The following is a 27,231-nucleotide window of genomic DNA, read 5'->3' as shown; positions in this document are numbered from 1 at the left end:
AGTTTGAAATGGCTACGTTTTGGGAAATGGAACCCAATGAAGGGATTTGCGGAGGAGTAGTGAAGAGAGAGGTGGATTAATCACACAGCAAAGTTAAGGACAGATTGGAGAGGTTCGAGAGTGTTAGCAGAAAGACCACATAGGAGGATAATGTAGTAGTCGAGGCAGGAGATGATTAGGGTTCTAATATTTTAGTACATGAATTCTGGAAATATTTTCGAGTATGATGCGACAGGAGGTGGGGAGAGCTTGGATGCGAGGTTTTGAAGGACAAGGCCGAGTCGAGGGTTACTCCAAGGCAATGGAGGGGTTTAGGTGAGATGGATGAAAGATGAGGAGGTCAGTTTAGTCCACGTTGAGCTACGTAAGGCAAGAGGAGAAAGAGGATATGGATTATAGACACTCAGATTCTGGATAGCAGAGAAGAGACGTCTGGGCTGAGAGGTAGATCTAAGGGTCATCAGTGTATAGATGGTACTGGAAGCCGTGGGACTCTTGAGTTTTCCCGGGTGAAAAGTATAAGTGGACAAGAATAGGCTTCCCAAGACCAATCCTTGGAAGGACAACAGAGAGAGGTCGGGATGAGGAGGAAGTATGGGAGTGGGAGACATTAAATGTGCAGTTAGAAAGGTATGAGGACTGGAGATCCAGGAGAGGACAAGGTCTGTGATACTTGGGGAACTGAGGATCTGTAGTGGGATGGAGCGGTCGACTGTGTCGAAAACAGAGGACAGGCCTAGGAGGAGCATAATGAATGAGTCACATCTGTGGTTCATGAGTAAAACAGGTATATACTCCATATACCCCATCTGAAATACTCCATATACCCTATAGGTTTTCTGATCGAGATGAGGAGAGTCGGCAGTTGACCCCATCAGAAGGAGAGGTGGAGAGAGGGTTGTGTCCGTCTCCTAAAAGAAGCTTCCTGCGCTCAGCCTCCTTAGGTAATCCCAGAAGTTGTGCTAGAAAAAGTCTTCATATGTCTCCAAATATAGGGCGCATGGTGGGCTTTTGAAGATACTGATGAATAAACAATAAAGTCCAAGAGTCATTCTTGAAAGCTGCTTTCTTTATGGGTGTCTTTGCAGGGCGGAGGGCGTCATTCCATCTGGAATGTCTACGGAGGTACCGGAACCAAGGAGCTGACACTTCACCCAAAGCGGTCTTACCGCAGCTCCATCTGGTACACCATCAGGTGAATACTTCTAAGATTTTTCTTGACTATCTGTGGTGATTCTGTTCTTTTTGCCTTTCTTTCATCAATACATTAATTCTATATTCTTCATAGTTTAGTGCATTTTATAAGGGACAGGACAGAATCCATTTTTAAGATGAAGCGCATAATAAAAGACATCTTCTACATTCACAGGCGTTAGCGGTAGCCGGGCTCAGCCCGCTTCTACGGAGGAGTCACTCGCCAACAGCATTTTCACGCCTCTGCTCCACACCGCCCGCTACACCCTGCTCCCGAGGGTGGGCACAACAAACTGTACCAGCACTGAGGCTACAAGGAGACCCAGGGCCCAAAGATAGTTTAAACAGCAGCTTCCCATCGGTGCATTGCAGCGACTGTAACCTCGGCCGAGACCGACCGGCCTCCCTCACAGTTCCTTGCCACACGCGGGACCAGACGCGGCAGCACTACGGAAGTGCAAGCAGTTTAGTGGAAGCGGTAAGGGGAGCAATGATTATAAGTGGACCTGTGAATGTCCAGGCATAAGTATAGGTGTTCGAATAAAGGGCAATTAATGGGAATGATACGTAATCATAGGTTAGAAGTTGAGCAGTGTCTCTCCCACATCAGATGCCTTGGGGTGTGGGTATTGTTTTTTAGTACTGGGGCATAATACCCGGTGGAGAAATAACAACCCCTTTACATCTGTACAGACTGCAAAAGAATGTTACATTGACAAATCTCTTTTCTCCAAAGGTGCTGATCTCTGAAGGTTTGGCGCAATTTGCTCAGGACCCCTGCTTTTTGCAGGTGGCAACACACGAGCTGGCGGATGCCTGCGATATGACGATAGAGGAGATGGAATCCGTAGCCGACAGCTTCTTGAATAGCAATCCCAGCCCCAACGGGAAGCTTTCACCTTTCACCAACCGCAGGGACCAGGGGCTGGACAGCGTGGGGGTTAGGTCAGAGGAGCCAGGACTCTCAGCGGGATGTGCGAATAGCGATGGCGAACAGGAGGACTGCCGAATATACATAAGCAGCCAGTAGCCTCATATAGACAAGAGCCGTAGTGAATGCCAATTTGTCAGAGGGTGGATGTTCCTGGAGGAGTTTTGTGCTCCTTCTTCAGTTTCTTTTTTTTTATTTTTGGTGTTCCTAATGAGTTTGTTTCAGAAGTGCCTCACTGTTCTCGTGACCTGGAGTGACCAGAACAGCGTTCTTCATCCATTTTAGTTGGGGCGGGAGGAGGAGAAAACATCCGGAGCTGATTTTCTTTCTTTATTCTATATTATGGGATTGGAGGACCCGCTGGAATCCTTTTTTTTGGGGGGGTCACCTGGCATCCTGGATCCTTTAAATTAAGAACTTTAAAAAGGTTGGATCTTCGGAGAAACCTTCGATCGCAACAGTTGGCTTGCTCATTTTTTAATTTTTGTTATTATGTTTCTATCCATTAACCCCCAAAGATTTTCTCAATATGCATTTCCAGATGCAAAATGTTTTTCGATGCTCCTGCTGCATCATCCAACATCGTCTCTGCTGCCGAGCAAAAATTATGTCGTCCAGATGCTCCTTCCCTTTAAATACAATGTATTTGGTGCAGCCGTCACGTTTCAGTGCCGTTCCTTCCTGTTTGATGATTGGCTGTCCCTGCTGGATGATGCAGACGGATCAACCAATCCGTGACGTTTATTTTTTACTACCGTTCCATCCGAGAGTATAATTGTGTAAGGGTCGCCATCTTCCTTCTGTGATTAGAAATTCAGATCCTTTAAGAAAAATCACAAAGCAAAAGGCGTTCGCAGCACGTAATGCATCTTTCCTGTTTACCAATACATTGCCAATCTTTGGCAAAATTGCAAGGAAAAAAAAAAGGTGGGAAATCATGACTTGCGTCACGTTAGAAATTTCCCCTTTTTTTGGCACTCAATTTTCGAGAAAAGTTGCCATGGTTTTCGTGTGATCTCCAGTATTTTAGACAGATTTATCATTTCTCGGTCTCAAATGTGCCAAACATATTAAACATTTTGCAACTTTAAAGAAATTTGGCGCAAACCATTTTTTTTTTTTTTTTTACTCATACTGGCGTGAGAAATGCCATTCTTTCCTGTTACAAGCGGAGCCTTTAATAAAAGAGAATAGTTTCCTCACCAGTGTAGGGTCCATCAGCGCAACGTATGTGCTCGAGAGTGGAAGTTTCACCAGACATTAATCACTGCCAACCCTTGAGGATAACGGGTGTGCTGATCGCCGGTGATATATTTTTTTCACAGATGCTTTTCCTAGCGAGACTTTGGCATTGTCCTTAATAGCTGCTAAAATGGAAATACTGTTAAAGAGAAATATACACATATATACTTTCCTAGACATTCAGGGATGTTGTATTGCTGATAGAAGACACGTGATAGATTTTTGCATGTTAATTTATGACATCACCGCTTCATCGTCATCTCGCCACGCAGCACGGTGGTAGAGGTTGGCGAGCACAACGTGGCACTGGGCTAATGATTCTTAAGGCAAAAAGAATGGTAAATCGAATCAAATCCAAAGCAAACAGTAGCTAGAAACTGCTCTCCTCACTCTGCCCTTGGATTTTCGGGAGCAATATGTAATGCTGTATGTCTCCTGTGGGGGCGCTGCAGGGAAACTGAACACCTGCTCCTGTTTGTGGGTTTCCTAGCAGACGACAACTGATCGCTAAGTCCCAGCAATGGGGTCAGTTTATCGGTGAGGAATCCTCTTAATCCGAAAAAAAAAGTGGTGCAAAAATTGGACAATCCTTGCGACTACATTGCAAATTAATCTCTTTCTTGGCGTTAAACATGGAGTCAGGCTGTGGGGATTACGGTATGTTACAGAGCGGGAGGAGGGGAGCAGATCTAGGTATAAATTTGTGGGAAAACAGTATTACTTCTAATTGATTCTATTCCTGCTGATTCAGAGCTGAAAAGTCCAGTAAGCAGTCTCTATGCAAGAAGACTGTCACTCACTGATAAGACCGCCCACTGGACTCCCAAGCACAAAATGAGCAGAAATTAAAAAAAAAAGTCAAAAAATCTTCATGCTGATTCTTTTTCCTCTCCGCTATGACTGGTGGCGTGTTCAGTTTGACCACAAGAAGAAATGAGTAATTAAATGTAAAGAGACTTTAGATTGTAGCTCATTTTCTGATTTCTCCTACAGACCAGTGCCTCCGCTGCGTCCGGACACCGACGCCACGTGCTGCGAGATGATTGCACTTCTTTACCAAGTGACTTGTGGCTGTTTTCTTTTGGTTTTGTGCTACTTTGTGCATGAAGGGTTTGTTGCAGAAATACTTGAATCTGGGTCTGCTTTTTAATATTTCTAGTGATCTTAGCCTTTTTTTAACCTTGATACAACGTGCAGCTGTTGCCGAATGTAACCCCGTACCCGTCCAGTGTGGCTGCCATTAATCACATTGTGCTCACCAGTTCCATCATGAACCCGCACTCGCATCTGGTTTTAAGAGTGAAAACTGTCGGTTTCTTTCTGTTTCAGTGGGTGAGTTCGTGCGATGTGTTGCTGTGCAGTACATTGCGGTGTAAATATGTAAACTATTTAGTACTTTGATTTTTAATTGCCATTTCATACTGGGTTTCTTCAGTGTGAAGCATCGGGGTTTGGCGATACAACCTCACCAACACCTTCATGAGAAATTATCTCAGAGAGCTCCAAAAAGATAGGAAGGGAAAGCAAACAATCCAGAAGAATCCCCCCTGTACTGTCTATACTGTATACAGACCCCACAGTGACCATAATACTAGGCTATACATAAAGGAACATACCTGACAACATGACCCCCGACATGTGCCACACACTGAGCGCTGCACTCCAACATGACCGACATGTGCCATACACTGAGCGCTACACTCCTCCAACATGTGCCACACACTGAGCGCTACACTCCTCCAACATGTGCCAGACACTGAGCGCTACACTCCCCCAACATGTGCCACACAGAGCGCTACACTCCTCCAACATGTGCCACACAGAGCGCTACACTCCCCCAACATGTGCCACACACTGAGCGCTGCACTCCAACATGACCGACATGTGCCACACACTGAGCGCTACACTCCCCCAACATGTGCCACACACTGAGCGCTGCACTCCAACATGACCGACATGTGCCACACACTGAGCGCTACACTCCTCCAACATGTGCCACACACTGAGCGCTACACTCCTCCAACATGTGCCACACAGAGCGCTACACTCCTCCAACATGTGCCACACAGAGCGCTACACTCCTCCAACATGTGCCACACAGAGCGCTACACTCCCCCAACATGTGCCACACACTGAGCGCTGCACTCCAACATGACCGACATGTGCCACACACTGAGCGCTACACTCCCCCAACATGTGCCACACACTGAGCGCTACACTCCCCCAACATGTGCCACACACTGAGCGCTACACTCCCCCAACATGTGCCACTCACTGAGCGCTACACTCCCCCAACATGTGCCACACACTGAGCGCTACACTCCCCCAACATGTGCCACACACTGAGCGCTACACTCCTCCAACATGTGCCACAGACAGGGCACTATACCACCTAATATGACCCAGACATGTGCCACACACCGAGCACTTCACACCCCAACATGACCTGACATGTGCCACACACTGAGTGTTCCACTTCCCCAACATGTGCCACAGACAGGGCACTATACCACCTAATATGACCCAGACATGTGCCACACACTGAGCGCTACACTCCCCCAACATGTGCCACTCACTGAGCGCTACACTCCCCCAACATGTGCCACACACTGAGCGCTACACTCCCCCAACATGTGCCACACACTGAGCGCTACACTCCTCCAACATGTGCCACACACTGAGCGCTACACTCCCCCAACATGTGCCACACACTGAGCGCTACACTCCCCCAACATGTGCCACACACTGAGCGCTACACTCCCCCAACATGTGCCACACACTGAGCGCTACACTCCCCCAACATGTGCCACACACTGAGCGCTACACTCCTCCAACATGTGCCACACACTTAGCGCTACACTCCCCCAACATGTGCCACACACTGAGCGCTACACTCCTCCAACATGTGCCACACACTGAGCGCTACACTCCCCCAACATGTGCCACACACTGAGCGCTACACTCCTCCAACATGTGCCACAGACAGGGCACTATACCACCTAATATGACCCAGACATGTGCCACACACCGAGCACTTCACACCCCAACATGACCTGACATGTGCCACACACTGAGTGTTCCACTTCCCCAACATGTGCCACAGACAGGGCACTATACCACCTAATATGACCCAGACATGTGCCACACACTGAGCGCTACACTCCCCCAACATGTGCCACTCACTGAGCGCTACACTCCCCCAACATGTGCCACACACTGAGCGCTACACTCCCCCAACATGTGCCACACACTGAGCGCTACACTCCTCCAACATGTGCCACACACTGAGCGCTACACTCCCTCAACATGTGCCACACACTGAGCGCTACACTCCCCCAACATGTGCCACACACTGAGCGCTACACTCCCCCAACATGTGCCACACACTGAGCGCTACACTCCCCCAACATGTGCCACACACTGAGCGCTACACTCCTCCAACATGTGCCACAGACAGGGCACTATACCACCTAATATGACCCAGACATGTGCCACACACCGAGCACTTCACACCCCAACATGACCTGACATGTGCCACACACTGAGTGTTCCACTTCCCCAACATGTGCCACAGACAGGGCACTATACCACCTAATATGACCCAGACATGTGCCACACACTGAGCGCTACACTCCTCCAACATGTGCCACAGGCAGGGCACTATACCACCTAATATGACCCAGACATGTGCCACACACCGAGCGCTTCACACCCCAACATGACCTGACATGTTCCACACACTGAGTGCTCCACTTCCCCAACATGTGCCACAGACAGGGCACTATACCACCTAATATGACCCCGACATGTGCCACACACCGAGCGCTTCACACCCCAACATGACCTTGACATGTGCCACACACAGAGCGCTACACTCTCCAACATGACCTCAACATGACACAGCGCACTATACTCACCCAACATAACCCTGACATGTGCCACACACAGAGCACTGTACTTCCCCAACATGACCCTGACATGTGCCACACAGAGCACTGTACTTCCCCAACATGACCCCCACATGTGCCACACACTGAGCTCTACACGCCTCCAACATAACCCGGATATATGCCGCATACAAAGCGATAAACACAGAGCACTACACCCCCAACATGACTAATATATATGCCACACACAGAGCACTACACCCTTCATGATCCTGATACATTGCCTTTAAAAAGTATTCATACCCCGTGAACTTTTCCACATTTTTTCAAGTTACACACACAAACTTACCGTAAATGTATTTTATTGGGAGTTGGGTTCGACTATGATGAGACCATTCACACACAAGAATATGCTTTCATCTAAACCCCCCACTGTAGCTCAGGCAGGATATTTGGGTTGTTGTCCTGCTGAAAGGTAAACCCACACTCCAGTCTCAAGTCTTCTGACCGGTTTTCCTCCAGGATTGCCCTGTATTTAGCTGCATCCATCTTCTTATTGAGCAGCTCCCTAAGCATGATGCTGCCACCACGTGTGATGGTGGGGATGGTGTTTTCAAGGTGATGTGCAGTGTTAGTTTTCCATCACACAGTGTTTTGCATTTAGCCCAAAAAGTTCTTCTTTAGTCTCATCTGACCAGAGAACCTTCTTCCACATACTTGCTGTGTCCCAAACTGCAAATGGGGCTTTTTGTGGCTTTCAAAACGGTCTTTCTTTTTGCCACTCTTCCATAAAGGCCAGATTTCTGAAGTATATGATTAATAGTTGTCCTGTGGACAGATTCTCCCACCTGAGCTGTGGATCTCTGCAGCTTCTCCAGGGTGACCATGAGCCTCTAGGCTGCTTCTCTAATTAGTCTTCTCCTTGCTTGGGATGTCGGGTTAGGTGGACAGCCATGTATTGGTAGGTTTGCAGTTGTGCCGTACGCCTACCATTTTTGGTGATGGATTAATCAGTGCTCCTTGAGATGTTCAGAGCTTGGGCTATTTTTTATAACTTAACCCTGCCTGTCCTCTTCTCCACAACTTTATCCCTGACCTGCCTGGTGTGTTCCTTGGTTTCCATGATGTTGATTGATCCCCAATGTTCTCACACAAACTTTTGACACCTTCACAGAACAGCTGTAGTTATACTGAGAAGAAATCACACCCAGATGGACTTAATTTACTAATTACGTGACTTCTGGAAGGAACTGATCACTCAGGATTTTATTTAGGGGTATCAGACTACAGGGGGCTGAATAAATATGAAAAGCTTGACGCGCATTTGTATATTTTTTTAAACCTTGTATAATTTCCTTTACACTTCACAAATACTTGCTACATTGTGTTAACATCACATAAAATCGCAATAAAATACATTTACGTTTGTGGGTGTAAAGTGAAAAAATGTGTAATAGTTTGTGGGGTAGGAATACTTTTTCAAGGCACTGTATATACCACACAGAGCACTGCACCCCCAACACGACTATGATATACATGCCCAACATGACCCATAATACAAAGCTAATACACTTATTACACACGGCCTTTACATTCTTGCATTTTGAGAAGTCAGGTGAAGAATTGTACATCTCAAGGAAGTCTCCAGATTGATACCTGGCAATTAATTATTCATGTATTCCTGAAGCATTTTCTGCAGTTTTCCATTGAATGGCTGCACAGTGACAGTGCCCTTATTCCTATTTGCTTCTTTTCCTCTATATGTAGTGGTGGCCATGGCTGGTTACGATGCCAGAATACCTCTGTAAAGTAACGTATAGCAGACACTGCCAAAATTACGAAAGCTGCCAGTGAAATTTAGCAAAAAAATAAATAAATAAAAACTTTTTCACTTGATGTTATGCAAATTCAGTCAAATTCACAGGTCGTGGGGTCCTGTCCCTATAAAAGCTGAAGGTTATTAACTTGAGTCCTCTCCTAACATCCTCATGAAATCGGATAGCTAGGGACCCAAGAATGTAAAAGCCCCTGTGTTTGGAGAGACCTTTGCCCCAGGAAAGCCCCCTCTTTGCTTCCATTATTCCAGCCTCCCTGTTGGGCCCCCTATTTATCCAGGGCCCTTTGGGAACATTCAGCTCTCGGGTGTTTAATGTAAACCTTCCTCCCCCCTATTTGCACGTGGCATCCAGTCTCCGGCAGAATGGGCTCTGAAATAAAGATATTTAAAAGGTTGATCTTTGGGATAAATGTATATTTATGTAAGATTGCATTTTTACCTAAGCAATGATGTTGTAAAATGGCTACAAAATAAAGTTTATTTAAAAAAAAAAAAAGTGATCACTTAGTCCAATTCCTGTAATAAGCACTGCAAGAATGACGCGTAAAAAATCACTATATACAAGAAAAAGCAAATTATACACAAAGGATGCCCAGGTTATACTAATGGTACATAGCTCATTATATACAGAGCCTCTGTATAATATATGTACAGCTGGTATAACCTGGGTATGTCCTGTATACAATTATATATGTACAGCTGGTATAACCTGGGCATCTCCTGTATATAATTATTTATGTACAGCCAATATAACCTGGGCATCTCCTGTATATAATCATATATGTACAGCCGGTATAACCTGGGCATCTCCTGTATATAATTATATATGTACAGCCGGTATAACCTGGGCATCTCCTATATATAATTATATATGTACAGCCGGTATAACCTGGGCATCTCCTGTATACAATTATATCTGTACAGCTGGTATAACCTGGGCATCTCCTGTATATAATTATATATGTACAGCCGGTATAACCTGGGCATCTCCGGTACTGTATATAATTATATATGTACATCCGGTATAACCTGGGTATGTCCTGTATATAATTATATCTGTACAGCTGGTATAACCTGGGCATCTCGTGTATATAATTATATATGTACAGCCGGTATAACATGGGCATCTCCTGTATATAATTATATATGTACAGCCGGTATAACCTGGGCATCTCGTGTATATAATTATATATGTACAGCCGGTATAACCTGCGTATATCCTGTATATAATTATATATGTACAGCTGATATATAACCTGGGCATCTCCTGTATATAATTATATATGTAGAGCTGGTATAACCTGGGCATCTCCTGTATATAATTATACATGTACATCCGGTATAACCTGGGTATCTCCTGTATATAATTCCACGCAGCCTTGTGCAGGGCTACAATTTTGTCCCTGGTGTCCTTAGACAGCTCTTTGGTCTTGGCCATGGTGGAGAGGTTGGAGTGCGATTGATTCTGTAGACAGGTGTCTTTTATACAGGTAGCGAGTTCAAACCAGGAGCAATTAATCCAGGTAATGAGTGCAGAGTAGGAGGGTGTCACAACTCTTGTTAGGTGTCCTGGGAACAGACGCCGGGGCCACGTACCTTGCCTTCGCTCCTAAATCCACCCTCAGTCTGTACCCTTCGCCCACCCAGAGGGGAGTAGTGTACCATAATAAGCCAACCAGACTAACAAGGTAATATGAAAAGGGGCAATGGAAAATACCAAATATGCAAACATACACACACATATAACAGGTATGCACCGGGGAGTGGGCGATGAGGATAAACTGCCCAAAGAAATTTACACCGTTTAATATGGTGGTGAAGGGCTTATTTTCAGCGCAAGAATAGGAGAAATCAGAAGCTGCAGTCTTCTGACGCCTCTCTGTCGAAGTAACCCCGTGTCAGTACCCTGCCTTCTACGAGGGACCTCCGGAACCTCAGCCAGGTTTATCAGGGTGTGCCATGTGAAAAGACTGGAAGGACTGGCCGCATGGACGTCAGATACTGGTACCTATATCCTCTCTACAGGACTGTATCCCTTCCAGTGTACCAGATACTGAAGAGACCGACGAACTAAGCGAGAATCAGCGATGTTGGCTATTTCAAACTCCAAAATTTCCATCCACAATGACTGGAGATGGATGGTACAGAGGACACAATGTATTTTTTGAGTAGAGATCACACGAAACACATGGATCCTAAGGGTAAGTTCACTCAGGGCGTTTTTCCTGCTTTTTTTTTTTCTAACTTCCTGTAGATAGATTGATAGAATAGATAGAATGAATAAATAGAATGAAAAGATAGATTGATAGAATAGATTGATAGAATAGATTGATAGAATAGATTGCTAGACAGAATAGATACATTACCTGCGGTATCCTCTTCCCCGGCATTTTCCCACGGTCAGGCAGTGAGGGAGCGCAGGCTCGGAGACGTCACCGCTCGTTCCTGGGCCTGCGCCTGCTCCGTCTCATTCCTTCCCCAGTCGCGTACAGCTGGGGGTGGTCGCATTAGCGGCGCTCCCGATGCTTTATCTCCCCCAGATACTGTGTGGGATACTCGTTATATCTGACTACGACGGATCAGGGAGTATACTTTTGCTTTTTTATTTTATTTTTATTACAGAAGATCCATGGCTTCGCTTTGAAATGGCAGAACAATAACTAAGCCAGCTTAATGTCGCCTTACAATAGCAAGGTGACATTAACCCCTTGCCACCTCGACAAGGCAAGTGGGAAGAGCTGGGCAAAGAGCCAGAATTGGTGCATCTAATAGATGTGCCTTCTCTGGGCAGCTGTGGGCTGCTGTTTTTAGGCTGGGGGGCCTATATCAATGGCCCCTTACCAGTCTGAGAAAGCGGCGTGGCAGTGCCGCGAAACGCGTGTCGGGGCGCTCTTTTCCAGTGGGACTCCCCTCCTCTGCCCTCCCTATTGGTAAGCCTATTCATGCCATTTACTGTGCTGCTATGTATTACCCATTATCATGGTTGTAGTCCCCTCTTGGCTACCTCACTACTCTGGATCTATTCAGGCTTGCCAATTTCACTCTTCACATGAGGTCCTTTGTGCCCCCTCTGTGGATATTTATTTATTTATATATGGGGGCAATGGGGCAGCAATTCCCCTTCTGTGCTTGACTAGGAACGCCTATTATTGGAACGTATTACTGTTCTTTGTTTTAATATTTTTACTAATAAAGACATTTGTTTATATATAACAGTACTATATGCTCCTTATTCTCCTGCCTATATACGTTTTATCTAAGTGGTAAAAAAATATTCCAAACTTTGCTTAAAAAAAAACAAAAAAAAAAAAAACGCAATTTTCCAATACCCGTAGCGTCTCCATTTTTCCTGACCTGGGGTCTGTTGAGGGCTTATGTTTTGTGTGCCGAGCTGACGTTTTTAATGATACCATTTTGGTGCAGATACGTTCTTTTGATCGCACGTTATTACATTTTAATGCAATGTCACGGCGACCAAAAAAACATAATTCTGGCGTTTCAAATTTTTTTCTCGCTAGGCTGTTTAGCGATCAGGTTAATCCTTTTTTTTTATTATTATTGATAGATCGGGCGATTCTGAACGCGGCGATACCAAATATGAGTAGGTTTGGGTTTTTTTATTGTTTTATTTTGAATGGGGCGAAAGGGGGGTGATTTAAACTTTTATTTTTTTCATATTTTTTAAAACATTTTTTTTTGTTTTGCCATGCTTCAATAGTCTCCATGGGAGGCTATAAGCTGGCACAACTCGATCGGCTCATCTACATAGCAGCGAATTCCACCACTGATTCTTCCATATAGTGTACAGGAAAGCGATAAAAGAAAATTCCAAATGTGTTGAAATTGCAAAAAAAGTGCAATTCCACACTTATTTTTTTTATTTGCCATGTTCACTATATGGTAAAACGCTCCATTATCCAGGTCAGTACGAGTGCGCAGATACCAAACATGTATAGTGTTTCTTCTCCACTTAAAGGGACTCTGTCACCCCCTCCAGCCGTTAGAAACTAAAAGAGCCACCTTGTGCAGCAGTAATGCTGCATTCTGACAAGGTGGCTCTTTTAGTTATTGGTGCAGTCAAAGCAGAAATAAAGCGTTTTTTAATTTCGCAAAAATACCTGTCTTTAGTCGTGGAGGCAGGTCTTAACCCCCCTGCTGCACACACAGGGCCGGACTGGGACTAAAATTCAGCCCTGGCATTTGAAGTTACACAGGCCCACTTGTCACATGGTGACTGTATAATATCTTTGTACACTTGTAGGCAGGGCCGGTTTTAGGCAAAGTGGGGCCCTAGGCAAAGTTTAAAATCAGGCCCCAAATGCTAACATATTGCACATCACACAAAAGCATTTCGGTTGTATTTACATGCGCTGATCTCAGGCCGCTAAATGAGGTTGATTAGCAATACTGAAGTTGTTCAACACTTGTTTCCCGCCCTCTTTGCACCATCTGAGAAAGAATGATGGGACAGAACGATCACTAACAGATCACTAACCGATCCCCATACAGTATCATGTTATCAGCAGCACATCTGCAGTTTACAGCGGCAATGTGCTGCTGAGAACAATGATTTTTGTTCCAGCAAAAACAATCTGAATATGCAGCATTTTACTTGTTTAGTAAAATACACCCTATAGTCCTCCATATATTATAATGTGCACCACAGTCCTCCATATAGTATAATACACTCCCTATAGTCCTCCATATATTAAAATACACTGCTCAGTCCTCCACATAGTATAATACACTCCTCATAGTGCTCCATATAGTATAATGCACCACCATAGTCATCCATGTAGTACAATTCACTTCCCATAGTATAATGCACCCCATAGTTCTTCATATAGTATAACGTATTCCCCATAGTCCTCGATACAGTATAATGCAGCCACCACCCTACAGAATATAATGCGGCAACCACAGAGTATAATGCAGCCACCCCACAGTATAATGCAGCCACCCCACAGAGTATAATGCAGCCACCCCACAGAGTATAATGTAACCCCATAGAATATAATACAGCCCACCTCCCCATAATATAGTATATAACCCAACCTCCCCCATAGAATATAATATACCCCCACAACAGTATATACCACAGCCACATAGTACATAACATGGCCTCCCCATAGAAGAGAATATACTCCCCATAGTATATAGAAAAGCCCGCATAGTATATAGCAAAGCCCGCATAGTATATAGCACAGCCCGCATAGTATATAGCACAGCCCGCATAGTAGATAACACAGCCCACACAGCAGTATACAGCACAGTCCACACAGTAGTATATACAGCACATCCCAAACAGTGGTATATACAGCACAGCCCGCACAGTGGTATATACAGCACAGCCCGCACAGTGGTATATACAGCACAGCCCGCACAGTGGTATATACAGCACAGCCCGCACAGTGGTATATACAGCACAGCCCGCACAGTGGTATATACAGCACAGCGCGCACAGTAGTATATACAGCACAGCCCGAACAGTGGTATGGTATATCCAGCACAGCCCACGCAGTGGTATATACAGCACAGCCCGCGCAGTGGTATATACAGCACAGCCCGCGCAGTGGTATATACAGCACAGCCCGCGCAGTGGTATATACAGCACAGCCCGCGCAGTGGTATATACAGCACAGCCCGCGCAGTGGTATATACAGCACAGCCCGCGCAGTGGTATATACAGCACAGCCCGCGCAGTGGTATATACAGCACAGCCCGCGCAGTGGTATATACAGCACAGCCCGCGCAGTGGTATAGCCAGCACAGCCCGCGCAGTGGTATAGCCAGCACAGCCCGCGCAGTGGTATAGCCAGCACAGCCCGCGCAGTGGTATAGCCAGCACAGCCCGCGCAGTGGTATAGCCAGCCCGCGCAGTGGTATAGCCAGCACAGCCCGCGCAGTGGTATAGCCAGCACAGCCCGCGCAGTGGTATAGCCAGCACAGCCCGCGCAGTGGTATAGCCAGCACAGCCCGCGCAGTGGTATAGCCAGCACAGCCCGCGCAGTGGTATAGCCAGCACAGCCCGCGCAGTGGTATAGCCAGCACAGCCCGCGCAGTGGTATAGCCAGCACAGCCCGCGCAGTGGTATAGCCAGCACAGCCCGCGCAGTGGTATAGCCAGCACAGCCCGCGCAGTGGTATAGCCAGCACAGCCCGCGCAGTGGTATAGCCAGCACAGCCCGCGCAGTGGTATAGCCAGCACAGCCCGCGCAGTGGTATAGCCAGCACAGCCTGCGCAGTGGTATAGCCAGCACAGCCCGCGCAGTGGTATAGCCAGCACAGCCCGCGCAGTGGTATAGCCAGCACAGCCCGCGCAGTGGTATAGCCAGCACAGCCCGCGCAGTGGTATAGCCAGCACAGCCCGCGCAGTGGTATAGCCAGCACAGCCCGCGCAGTGGTATAGCCAGCACAGCCCGCGCAGTGGTATAGCCAGCACAGCCCGCGCAGTGGTATAGCCAGCACAGCCCGCGCAGTGGTATAGCCAGCACAGCCCGCGCAGTGGTATAGCCAGCACAGCCCGCGCAGTGGTATAGCCAGCACAGCCCGCGCAGTGGTATAGCCAGCACAGCCCGCGCAGTGGTATAGCCAGCACAGCCCGCGCAGTGGTATAGCCAGCACAGCCCGCGCAGTGGTATAGCCAGCACAGCCCGCGCAGTGGTATATCCAGCACAGCCCGCTCAGTGGTATATCCAGCACAGCCCACATCTCTCCTCCTACCCCCGAGAATGTCCCCCCAGTCCAGCAAAAAACAAAACAAAAACACTCTCACCTTTCCTCTTGCCCGCGCTGCTCCTGTCTCGGCGGCTGCAGTCTGCCCGGGACACAGCAGGTGCGCAATGATATGACGTCATCGCGCACCCGCAGTGTCAGAGGCAGAGCGGGGAATGATGGGAGAGGGAGTGTCTGTAGACGCTCTCTCCTCCATCATTGCATTCAACTGTACCGGCGTCATAGACGCCGGTATAGTTGAATGTGACGGCAGGGGGGGGGTGAGTCGGCGGCGGCGGGGGGAGGCTGATCGAGCGGCCCACGACTGGCACCGGCCCTTCTGGCATTTGTCAGAAGTGCCCGATGGCCAGTCCGGCCCTGTGCACACGCCACACTGCCGTCACTCAAGGCTTCTGAATGTTATGCATTATGCACAGTGCGGGGCTGGGATTTACAAGCTGGGCGGCCGCACAGGCGCAGTCTGCGAGACTGCATCTGAGGTCAGACGGGCAGCGCTCACTGCGCCTGCCCCAGGCAGAACAAAACAGCGCAGGGGCCGGATTTGATTTGAAAACAGCATGGAGGGGGTGGCGCCCGGCGCCGAAGAAGCCTTGAGTGACGGCAGTGTGGGGTGTGCAGCAGGGGGGTTAAGACCTGCCTCCAGGACTAAAGACAGGTATTTTTGCGAAATTATAAAACGCTTTATTTCTGCTTTGACTGCACCAATAACTAAAAGAGCCACCTTGTCAGAATGCAGCATTACTGCTGCACAAGGTGGCTCTTTTAGTTTCTAACGGCTGGAGGGGGTGACAGAGTCCCTTTAAATAAAAAGAAACTTTTGAAATGTGCAAGAAAAAAACGTTTGCTTTTTTCGCCATTTTCCGAGTCCTGTAGCCAGGGCTGCGGAGTCGTGGCCCATTTTGGTAGTCATGGAAATTGAGGAGTCGGAGGTTTGGCTTACCGACTCCACACCCCTGCCTGTAGTGTCCCCATTTTTTGCAGTCTGGTGCTGGGTGAGGGCTTATTTTTTGTGCCCTGAGCTGAGTTTTTTATTACCATTTTGGGGTAGATACAAGGTTTTGATCACCTCTTATTGAATTTTACTGTTACAGTGACCCAAAAATCATAATTCTGGAGTTTTGATTTTTTTGTTATGTCGCTTCGACTGGATTAATTTACTTTATATTTTGATAGATCGAACACTTCTGAACGCTGCGATATCGCTGTGTATTTTTTTTGTTTTATTTTTAATAGGGCAAAAGGGTGAACTTGTCTTTTAGTTTCATTCATATTTTTACAACTGTTTTTTTACATTTTACTCTATTTCTTGAAGATGGGATGGTGCGCTCGGCACTGCCATGTATAGAGAAAATCACGCTGTCCATAGAACGCCGGCCACGTGCCGTCATTCACGGGATCGTAACGCCAGGCACAGAGGTCTTCAGCAGACCCCCGGCTGTCGTGACAACCCATTGGCGCCCCGCGATCACGTAACATAGGAACCAGTTTTATGTTCGGTGATGATTTATTTTTTTTACCTCACATTTATTCTATTTCAGGCATATTGTGACACATAACCCCATCAGCCATAACATAAAGACCACCTGGCTACCTGTGTGACCGCTTCCGCCAGACGTCCATGTTCTCCTGTGTTACATTTCAGTCTTACCATCAGTTTCTAACGCTTTTATCTCTCCAGTACTGCACTATGCGCTCTGACAGGAGCCGTGGAGAGCACATCCCCTCCTCACCTGCCAGCCGCCTCACGTCGCGGCTACTGAGTCGCTCCGCCTTTGGGGTTGGCTTTATAGATGAGCAGTGACGTCACTAACCGCCACTTTGGACCAGCGCTCCGCGGAAAAAAGGGGTGGCGTCACTGGACCAATTCTCTCCGTCCAACAACAATAACAACACAGGGCCAGCCCCGCCCTCTCATTTGCATACCTGGGATTTCCCCACGGTACCTCAATTCCCGGATTAGCCACCTCCCCTCCGCTCTCACCTGGGCAGGATGGAGCGTCCTGATTGGTCCGCACGCCGCGAAGATTTGCATATAGTTCTCAGCAGCGGGAAGGCGGAAGCGCAGTGTTGCTCGGCGGCGTCTGCGCAGCCGCAGTCTGTGAGTGGAGCGGACCGGGAGCGGAGGTCATGGCGCCGGCTGTCCGCCTCCTCGTCCTCGCTGGGCTCCTGGGTGTCGCCCGGGGGCTCCGAGTCATCCACTCCCCAGCCTTTAACTGTTCCCAGCCGGTGAGTGACAGACGTGAGTCATGGCGGCCTCCCCTCCGCCGTCTGAGGGCTGATAACAGAGAATAATGGCTCACAAGCCTCCTCTTCTCTTTATTGCAGGGGATTGAGTGCACCGTCCGGGACAGTAAGTGATCGTCTCCTCACGTGTGTCTGTCCGGTCACAGCAGCACAGAGTATGTCAGGACACTTACCTGAGTTCTCCTTTAGGTGACTGCCTGGATCTCAGCTGGCTCCGACCCGAAGACTGGACCCCCACAGCCCCCTCCAGTATGGCGGCGACCGCGGGGATCGGGCTGAACGAGACGGGACACCGCGTGCCGGTCCTGATGGTCAACTGGACCCTAGGCATCGACTGTGAGTGTCCAGGGAAAGACGCCGGGGGTACGGGGCGAGGACGCCGGGGGTACGGGGCGAGGACGCCGGGGGTACGGGGTGCTGATGCCGGGGATATGTGGTGCTGACGCTGGGGGCTACGGGGCGAGGACGCCAGGGGTATGGAGTGCTGATGCTGGGGGGTATGGGGTGCTGATGCTGGGAGGGAGTATGGGGTGCTGACGCTGGGGGGGGGGTACGGGGCGAGGACGCAGGGGGGTACAGGGTGCTGATGCTGGGGGGGTACGGGGCGAGGACGCTGGGGGGTACAGGGTGCTGACGCTGGGGGGTACAGGGCGCTGACACTGGGAGTACAGGGCGCTGACACTGGGGGTTCAGGGTACTGGGGTTTCAGGGTGCTGACGCTGGGGGTTCAGGGTATTGGGGTTACAGGGTGCTGAGGGCACAGGGTGCTGATGCTTGGGGGCATAGACGCTGGGGTTGCAGGGTGCTGACCCTGGGGGTACAGGATGCTGGGGTTACAGGGTGCTGACGCTGGGGTTACAGGGTGCTGACGCTGGGGTTACAGGGTGCTGACTCTGGGGGCACAGGGTGCTGGGGGTACAGGACGCTGGGGTTACAGGGTGCTGATGCTGGGGGTACAGGGCACCGAGGCTGCGGGGGGTTCAGGGTGCTGGGGTTACAGGGCGCTGACGCTTGGGGTACAGGGTGAGGATGCTGACAGCGCAGGATGATGACACTGTGGGTGCAGTATGATGTTGGGGTTCTGGATACTGAATCAGGGGTGCATTATAACCCTGACAATGGGGGTATAGGATAATACTGATGTTGTGGGTGCTGGATGATGACGACAATGACGCTGGTGGTGCAGGTTGATGATACGGACGCTGGGGGTGCAGGATGGTGACACTTGGGATATGAGACATTTGGGGCCCCCAGTGACCCTCCCTTGTCCTCGCAGTCAGTATCCGGATTCTACAAGGTGCGGAGATCTCGGTTCTGGATTTTTTGTCCGGCCGCAGTCGTTGTGTTCAGTTCCAGTTCAACAACAGGTTTGACAGTCAGCGCGATCGTCAGCAGCAGGCGGTAGGTGGACCCCAGTGTGCATTATATTCTAGTGACGTGGCTGCATCTGATGCTGTTGTTCTCTTGTATCAGCCGGATCACACTGTGCTCTCTTATAGTGGAAGTTCTTCTACGACAAGTTTGAGGTGTTTCCTGGTAACGAATACCTTGTAAGTGTCCAGCACCTGCCGAAAGAGCGACATGGAAGCCTAAACCGCAGAGAGCAGAGATTTAGAGCTCCAGGTAACAGAGAGAAGGCGGATATTTTCTCATATATCCACTGGCCGCAGTGTGTATGAAGCCGGAGATTCCAGAGAAAATCTAAATAGTAGTTTCTTTAATGACCACTAGAGGTCACTGTCCGAAGCTTGTACTATACCCCTGCTTCTTAATCGTACGACGCACGTCGCAATGCGTCGTTTTGCAGAAAAAATGCATCCTGCAAAGTTGGTTGCAGGATGCATTTTTTTCTCCAAAAGCTTGTATTAAACGGTTGTGGCGGACCGTCTGCACCAAAAAAACGTTGCTTGTGACTTTTTTTGGTGCGTTGTGTCCGCCATTTCCGACCGCGCATGCGCGGCCGGAACTCCGCCCCCTCCTCCCCGCAACTCACAATGGGGCAGCGGATGCATTGTAATAATGCATCCGCTGCCCCCCTTGTGCTGCGTTGCCACAGGATGCGTCGGTACGTTGGCCCGACGCACTGCAATGGGCCGACGCTAGTGTGAAAGTAGCCTAAGGGTACTTTCACACTTGCGTTTTTCATCTTCCGTTACAATCCGTCGTTTTTTTAAAATGCAGGATCCTGCAAAAAAAGCTTGCAGGATCCTGCGTTTTCCCATAGACTTGTATTAGCGACGGATTGTGACGGATGCGTCGTGCACTGCATCTGTCGGAAAATAGTCCGTCGTGCAGAGAAAACTTTCATAGGAATGTTTTTTCTGCACGTCGGAAAATCGGTCTGCGACGCATCCTGCGCTGCCCGTTGTCTGCTATAATGGAAGTCTATGGACGCAGGATCCGTCGCTGACCGTCACACACTGGAATCCAGCGACGATCCCGTTTCCCCCTCTGAGCATGCCCGGAATGATAAGTCAGTCTCTCCATCCATCGTTACATTCTGTATTATACCCCAGAGCTGCCATCCATCCATCCATCGTTACATTCTGTATTATACCCCAGAGCTGCCATCCATCCATCCATCGTTACATTCTGTATTATACCCCAGAGCTGCCATCCATCCATCCATCGTTACATTCTGTATTATACCCCAGAGCTGCCATCCATCCATCCATCGTTACATTCTGTATTATACCCCAGAGCTGCCATCCATCTATGATCCTGAGTTACATTCTGTATTATACCCCAGAGCTGCCATCCATGATCCTGAGTTACATTCTGTATTATACCCCAGAGCTGCCATCCATCCATCCATCCATGATCCTGAGTTACATTCTGTATTATACCCCAGAGCTGCACTCACTATTCTGCTGGTAGTGTTACAATGTAAATACATTGCTTTACCTGAGCTCCTATCATGTGAGCAGCAGTTAGATTTCAGCTCTGAAGCGACACTGATCGAGCAGGTAATGCTCGGACACGTCACAGTATAGAGCAGTGAGCAGCAGGAGTCTCGGTGACGCTGTGCTTAGTGGCGGTCACGTTCCAGGACGTAACTCTGGTGTTCTGCATTTTCAGGGTGCAGTGAGGATGGGATGATGGAGACGTGGACCTGCTGTAAGGAAGGTACGTGTGTGACCGGCGCTGTACGAGGAGCCGTAGTGGCGATGTACTGATGTCAGGATTTATTACATCCTCCGCTCGTCCCTCCAGGATATTGCTGGAGCCCTAAGATCAGCCTGGAATTCTCTGGAGACCAGCTCATTGTGACGTTTACCCCTCGTAGCGATGCCCTCAGATATGGCGTCCAAGTGGATATCCGCGATATGGAGATCATGCGGTCGGCGGAGGTCGTCCTGCAGCAGGTAATCATTCTGGATCTCCGCTGGGGCACGGTGCGCCCCCAGGATTATTGCCATCTCCGTTTTCTATAATAACGAAGTTGTTGGTGCTGCCTCTTGGTGGACAAACTTGGCATTGTAACGTGTATTTCTTTCTTCTCCCGACCTACAGGGGGCGACTTCTGAACGAGTGCAAGTTATCATCACCAACCCTGTGCCCTACGAGCCTTGCTGGTACAACGTCTCGGTAATGTACATGTCTGTTAACCCTTAGTTATCTGCTCCCTCTTTGATGTACACGATTTTGGGGTGCATGAGCACCAGACTTTTTCAGTTCTGCTCTCCGTTATTACTTTCAGGTTTGGCCACAAATGGATAATTGTCGTTCGGACTGCGTGCGGCAGTGGTACGCTCCAACGTGTCCCCCTTCTGAAACACCAGCTCCTCTGACCCCAGGTGAGCCACGACTTTCAGCGTATCCAACAGAATGAGGAATGCAGCTTTGGATGTGACTGGAGCATTTATGTGCCGTTATGTTAAATCTGCAGTGCCGCCGATTCCGGTCCACGTGTGGCTGATTGTGGCCGCAGTAATGGTTATGGCTTTCGTGGGCACAATAATCTTCTTTTGGCGGTTTCGAGGTGAGAAACAAATCCTGGGTCTTCTCTCCCCCTATGTTAGTTAATTTCCCCCAACACATGAGCTGCATAGAGTTAATACCCGAGTCGCTTCCCCCGCTGCGTGAGGCATCTTCTCTGGAGCTGCTGCTGTGGGCGTCTGGCAGTGCTGACGAGATTTGCATTTTTTTTTCTTGCTGACTCTCTGCCTTTCTTTTCTTACAGATTGTATCTATGGATCAGGTGAGTGAAGATTTAACCCATTCCCGAAAAACATAAATGTAAAATTAGTGAAGGGGAGGGGGGAAGAGATATTAAAAATTACAAAAAAATTTGCTAAATTAAGAAACCTAACACAATGGGTATCACCATGTCCGTAACAGTCCGAGTCATTAAAATATTATTTACCTTGCAAGTAAAAAAAAAAACCATAGATGCAACTAATACCTGAATAATTTATCTGCAATTACTGAAGAAGCCAGTAAGACAACCAGAGGCAGAAGAGACGTTAAAGATCACAGAAGAAAGACAAATGACAAAAGGTAACTAGCAGGACAGATAATGTCAGTAAAGGACTAAAGAGAGCCATTCGAGCAAACACTGAAGCAGTAAAGGACTAAAGAGAGCCATTCGAGCAGACAAAGAACTTTATTACCAAGAGATATGTACAGAGATAGAAAGCGAACATCTGGAGGGCAGGACCGGGAAGGCATACCTAAAGATCAAATGAATACAAAGAACGTTTCATCCAAGAGTGAGAATGTTGAAAGACGCCAATGGGGACAAACTAACAAAGCCAGAACAGATCAAGGAAAGATGGAAAGAATACAGTGAGCTCCTATACAAGAACGACTCTGTGATACAGGAAGAAACGGAGACTGGAAGTGATGGCGACCTGAACATCTTGAATGATGCTGAGATAAAGCTTCTGTCAAACAACAAAGTGCTTGCAGGTGACAATATTCCAATAAAGTCTTCTGGAGCTGCAGTTGATGTCCTCACACGCCTTTGTCGGCAGACATGGACAATAGGTAAATGGCCCAAGGATTGGACAACATCCATGTTTTTTCCTATTCTGAAGAAGGGAGATGCTGCCGACTATGGAAACTATCGGACTATTGCTCTCATGCCTGCAAAATACTACAGAAGATCCAACCAAGACGCCTACAGCCTTACTGGGACAGAGAGCTGGAACCTTTACATTGACCAAGAAGCAACTGTCCGAACGGGACACGGCATGGTTTAGTGTAGAGTAAGGTGTCAGACAAGAAGGCATCTACAATTTATATGCAGAAGCTATTTTCAGGAAAAATAAGTTATCCAGAGTGCTGAACTAATCATCCGCCATCTTCAATACGCAGACGATACAACATTGATAGCAAGAAGCGTAGATGGAGTGAAGGACTTATTACGGCGTGTCAAGATGGAAAGCCCGAACACGGTACTGCTACTCAACACAAAGATGGACTACGGTCAGGTACGGCCGGGACACGCCTGAGATGGACAGCGACAACAATGGAAGTCAATAGAAGTTATGGGCAAAGCAGGAATGAAGTCTGGACAAGGTCTTCAAACCGAGGAACATTTCACTGGTGATGAAGACACGGCTCGTATATAGTCTGGTCTTTTCTGTAGTAACACACGGATGCAAAAAATGGACGATAAACAAACAAGACAGAAGAAGCCACGCCATCGAAATTTGGTGCTGGAGAAGAATGTTATCAATACCATGGATGGCAAGAACAAATTATGCTTGGAACAAATAAAGCCAGACACCTGGAAGTAAGTATCATCATATGAAGAGAGCAATCACTGGAGAAGGACGTCATGGTCAGAAGAATAGAAGGAACAAGGCTAAGTGGTGGACCTATCCAGGCTAGCATAAGATCCATGTTCCTAAAAATCATTCAACCATCAAGTTGAAGGTCGTTAATTCCTTGTGTGGTGCGAGCAGATTTTGTAGCGCTGGTCATGGATTGTAACCTGTTGCAAACTAGTCCCCACGTACTGATTTACCTCCTGCTCATTATATGTTTAAATATCTATGTATCTTTGCTGCAAGGTGGAAAGTGAGCATGAGTGAATGCTTGCTCTCCTGCCATCTAGTTGCACTTATGAAAAATGCATTATCCCAGAATTCATAATGCTTCCAAAATTCTACAGTAGTTTGTAATTTATTTTTTCTCTTTTTCACTACAGGTAAAACCTCTGCCCCACCTCCGTCAGTGCCACCACCACCACCACCTCTGCTGGAGAAGCAGAAAGTATGGCTGGTTTACTCCGCCGATCACGAGCTTTACGTCAATGTCGTCGTGAGGCTGGCAGACTTCCTGCGCTTGGCTTGGGGCCTGGACGTCATTCTGGATCGGTACCAGAGCCAAATGATCGGGATAAAAGGTGCCATGGCCTGGCTGGGCTATCAAAAAGCCGAAATCGAGAAGTCGAATGGGACCATCCTTATCCTTTGTTCTAGAGGTGTCCAAGCAAAATGGCGGGCGATGCAGACCGGTCAGGAAGAGCGGGTGTCGCTGCCTGAAGACGCTGCTTACATGTTTGGGGACCTCTTCACTCCAGCTCTGGCAAACATCCTCCCTGACTTCCAGATGGCCAACCCTTATGATCGATACCTGGTGGCTTATTTCAGTGACCTGAGTGATTTCGGCGATATCCCTTCTCCACTTGAAATCTGCCCTCGGTACGCACTGATTGAAAACCTGGAACACCTTTTATTCCGCATCCAGAGGATAGAAAGCCATCAGCCCAACGTGCAATATAACGTGGACGTGGCCGGACACCCAAGCTACCGCTACTTGGTGAAAGCCGTGGAGCAGTGCCGGACTTGGCAGGAGACACACGTGGATTGGTTAGGGAGGGAATATATCTCGGCACAAGCGGATGAGCAGCCAGTGGTGGACGAGGAGGCTGAACATGAGCTCACTCGTAGAGTCTGTCCTCGCATCCTCCAACCAGAGACTTCAGTCTCTCTCGTGAGTCCTCACCTCACCATGCCAGAGCCTCTTCGATCGGTAAACCCGTCTCTTGTGGATGGGTACTCAGCTGGCTACGTGGTACCTCAAATTAATGAGGAGCCGTCGCCGGTCACCTTTGTGAAGCCATCCCTTAATATGGAAGCTCTCGAGGCATCTTATAGACAGCAGCCGTTCTTGGTCGATGCAGACGAGTCCGTACCACTTCATGAACGACGCTTAGATCAGATGGTCTTGTCTATACCAACTGACCAAGACGGCGTGATGGAGGACTTGGGCGAAGCCCAAAGAAGGTTCCTCTGCCAGACCTTCTTCGATCAATGCGCTGACCCTGAAGAGGTCTTCCATGCAGAAGATCCAAGACTGTCTCCAGCTGTCGACTTGGAACGGTCTCTTCTTGACTCGTTACGTCAGGTGGACTTGCCCATGCTAAGTGACCAAGGAGGCCAATCTGAGGACTTTGGTGAAGCCCAGAAAAGGTTTTTATTACAGAGTGACTTTGTAGATCAGGCCGGAGCAATGTTCAATCCTTTGGTTGATGACACATATTCCGACATGTGTGAATCTGTCCAAGGTGACTTGCTGAAAGCTCAGCATAAGTTTCTCCTGCAGACCATCCTCGGCGATCAGCACATTGCCTCCGACCTGGTCCCCGGCACAGAATGGCCAGCGACTGTTAACGAACGTCAGCCATTATTACCCGGCACAGAACGGCCAGTAACTGTTCACGAACGTCAGCCATTATTACCCGGCACAGAACGGCCAGTAACTGTTTACGAACGTCAGCCATTGTTACCCGGCACAGAACGGCCAGTAACTGTTTACGAACGTCCGCCATTGTTACCCAGCACAGAACGGCCAGTAACTGTTCACGAACGTCAGCCATTGTTACGAGACACCAACAAACCTCTGCCGACCGGCAGTGAAAATTTCCCTCTAACTTATCCGTCCTCACCTACGGATTTCGGAGAAATGTGTGTCCTGGGGGGTCAAAGAATGAGCCCCCAGATGGACTATGTATACGAGCAGTGTGGTGGCCATGACCTGAATGCGGGTCAGACTGATAACAAGCACCGCCACTTCGAGGATCTGGGATATGGAACTATGAACCCTAATAATGGCCAGACGCTATAATGAGCCATGTTGTCTTCTACTCTAGCCACAGCCAAAGCTGCCGTCGTATGACTAACCTTACCAAACAGTGACTAATTAATAGTGCCATATGATGACCATATAATACCATTATTCAACTCTCTAAAAAACAATTCTCTACCCTGCTGCCATGGTCACCTCCAGTGTCGGCCTGAAAGGGCAGCGACCACAGCGTGCTCCATTCCTTGCTATTAACCCCTTAAATACCACAGGCCGTGACGGAGGTGCACCGTTTCAGACCCCCTCTAGTTCCACCCCTGCTCCTAATAGGGGGCCAGGGACCCACATGGCTTCCACGTTGGTACTTCTTTTTGCGGAAAAAGTCCAACGGTTCCGGGTCATAGAAAATGGCACAAAACCAAAGGGTTTTTTTTTTTTATAAAGTGAATTTAATTTTTTTTTTTAACACCAGTAAAATTAAGACAAAAAAAAAAGATGTCTTATGAATCTAATCACAATAGTTCCGGCGTCGCCGCTGTATAACTGACGAGTTTATATCCTGTACTGAAAATAATGAATGTAAATTTCCTATTGGCGAATAATAACATTGTACTGTAATACCGCCATCATGTAGAGTGTAATGCTATCATTGTGAAGATTCCGGAATACTGGAGGGGGGGTAAAGGGCGGGACCACTGGAATCCGGAGAAATCTGTTCTGTTTATCTACCTCATTGATATACAACACAATCAATAAATGAAGGAACAAATCACCAATGTCGTCATTACCCAATAATCACACGAGGAGCAGAGCACAAAATATCACCATTTATTCATCCGTATTACAGTTACAGGGCAAACGGGCGACATCTCCAGAGCGGCTGTACAGAGATTCTGCCCGACTCAGTGCACAATTCTACAAGTACAACTGTACATAGGGGCGGTATTATAGTAGTTATATTCTTGTACATAGGGGCAGTATTATAGTAGTTATATTCTTGTATATAGGGGGCAGTATTATAGCAGTTATATTCTTGTACATAGGGGCGGTATTATAGTAGTTATATTCTTGTACATAGGGGCGGTATTATAGTAGTTATATTCTTGTACATAGGGGCGGTATTAT

At 48.0% G+C, this 27,231-nt stretch overlaps 2 protein-coding genes across 5 annotated transcripts in view; both read left to right on the top strand.

The window, feature by feature from the left end:
- The window catches only part of CACNA1C (calcium voltage-gated channel subunit alpha1 C), a 317,941-nt gene extending 315,163 nt beyond the window's left edge, over positions 1-2,778 (top strand). For all 4 annotated transcript variants that reach the window (XM_069762924.1, XM_069762925.1, XM_069762923.1 and 1 more), the window contains 4 exons: positions 835-944; positions 1,089-1,195; positions 1,370-1,672; positions 1,931-2,778. In XM_069762924.1, the coding sequence (XP_069619025.1) occupies positions 835-944; positions 1,089-1,195; positions 1,370-1,672; positions 1,931-2,224 (814 nt within the window). In that variant the 3' untranslated portion in view covers positions 2,225-2,778. The remainder of the gene's footprint in view (positions 1-834; positions 945-1,088; positions 1,196-1,369; positions 1,673-1,930) is intronic.
- Positions 2,779-17,884: 15,106 nt separating this feature from the next.
- IL17RA (interleukin 17 receptor A) lies at positions 17,885-26,878 on the top strand. Its single transcript, XM_069762921.1, has 12 exons — positions 17,885-18,051; positions 18,151-18,175; positions 18,259-18,405; positions 19,346-19,470; positions 19,569-19,692; positions 21,148-21,195; positions 21,283-21,434; positions 21,583-21,657; positions 21,770-21,866; positions 21,959-22,051; positions 22,253-22,270; positions 24,227-26,878. The coding sequence occupies exons 1-12, from the start codon at positions 17,953-17,955 to the stop codon at positions 26,146-26,148; spliced, it is 2,925 nt and encodes a 974-aa protein (XP_069619022.1). The 5' UTR covers positions 17,885-17,952; the 3' UTR covers positions 26,149-26,878.
- The last annotated feature ends 353 nt before the right edge of the window (positions 26,879-27,231 follow it).

Source organism: Ranitomeya imitator, chromosome 4 (genome assembly GCF_032444005.1).
Source record: "Ranitomeya imitator isolate aRanImi1 chromosome 4, aRanImi1.pri, whole genome shotgun sequence".
In the NCBI taxonomy this organism is placed as follows: Eukaryota; Metazoa; Chordata; class Amphibia; order Anura; family Dendrobatidae; genus Ranitomeya; species Ranitomeya imitator.
Note: the sequence above shows the minus strand (reverse complement) of the source record. Positions and strands in the feature narration are given on the sequence as shown.